The sequence below is a fragment of the Penaeus monodon genome, chromosome 35, assembly GCF_015228065.2.
Source record: "Penaeus monodon isolate SGIC_2016 chromosome 35, NSTDA_Pmon_1, whole genome shotgun sequence".
Lineage (NCBI taxonomy): Eukaryota > Metazoa > Arthropoda > Malacostraca > Decapoda > Penaeidae > Penaeus > Penaeus monodon.
The window spans coordinates 4,137,286-4,137,890 of NC_051420.1; the positions used below are offsets into that span (position 1 = coordinate 4,137,286).

At 45.8% G+C, this 605-nt stretch overlaps 1 protein-coding gene across 1 annotated transcript in view; it reads left to right on the plus strand.

Moving 5' to 3' along the window:
• LOC119595188 overlaps window positions 1-278 on the plus strand; it is a 400-nt gene extending 122 nt beyond the window's left edge. Inside the window, exons 1-2 of the mRNA XM_037944357.1 lie at window positions 1-26; window positions 64-278. The exon at window positions 1-26 is cut by the window's left edge and continues 122 nt beyond it. Of these exons, the coding sequence (XP_037800285.1) occupies window positions 1-26; window positions 64-278 (241 nt within the window). The remainder of the gene's footprint in view (window positions 27-63) is intronic.
• Window positions 279-605: the final 327 nt, after the last annotated feature.

Sequence of the window (605 nt, forward strand, 5' to 3'; positions counted from 1 at the left end):
TAATGAACAATCGGATCAGAGGAATAGTTAGAATCAGTGAGGAACAGTTTGGATTCACGCCAGGACGTAGTACAACAGATGCTATTTACGCACTACGGTTGCTGATGGAAAAGTACAGGGAAGGACAGCGGGAGCTGCACTGTGTGAAAAAAACCTATGATAGAGTCCCTAGAGAAGAAGTGTGGAATTGCTTAAGACTAAAAGGAGTCCCAGAGAGTCATGGACTGTCTGACAGAGGATGTACGAAGGCCATCACCATGGGATATAATGTATGCTGATGATGTGGTCATATGCACCAATGATAGAGAGACATGCGAAGAGAAACTAGAGCAATGGACTCGAGCCCTAGAGAGGCGCGGTATGAAAGTAAGCAGAACGAAGACGGAGTACCTCAATACCGGTAATGGGACGCAGAGAGTTGCAAGTATCAGCTTAGGAAGTGAACGGGTACAACGAGCAGTGGAATTGAAATACCTAGGTTCAACAGTACAAGAAGATGGTGGATCAGAAGCAGAAGTGTCGAAGAAGATACAGGCAGGCTGGAACAGCTGGAAAAAGGTTACAGGGGTTCTTTGTGACCGAAGAATTAGTGCAAAAGTGAAGGG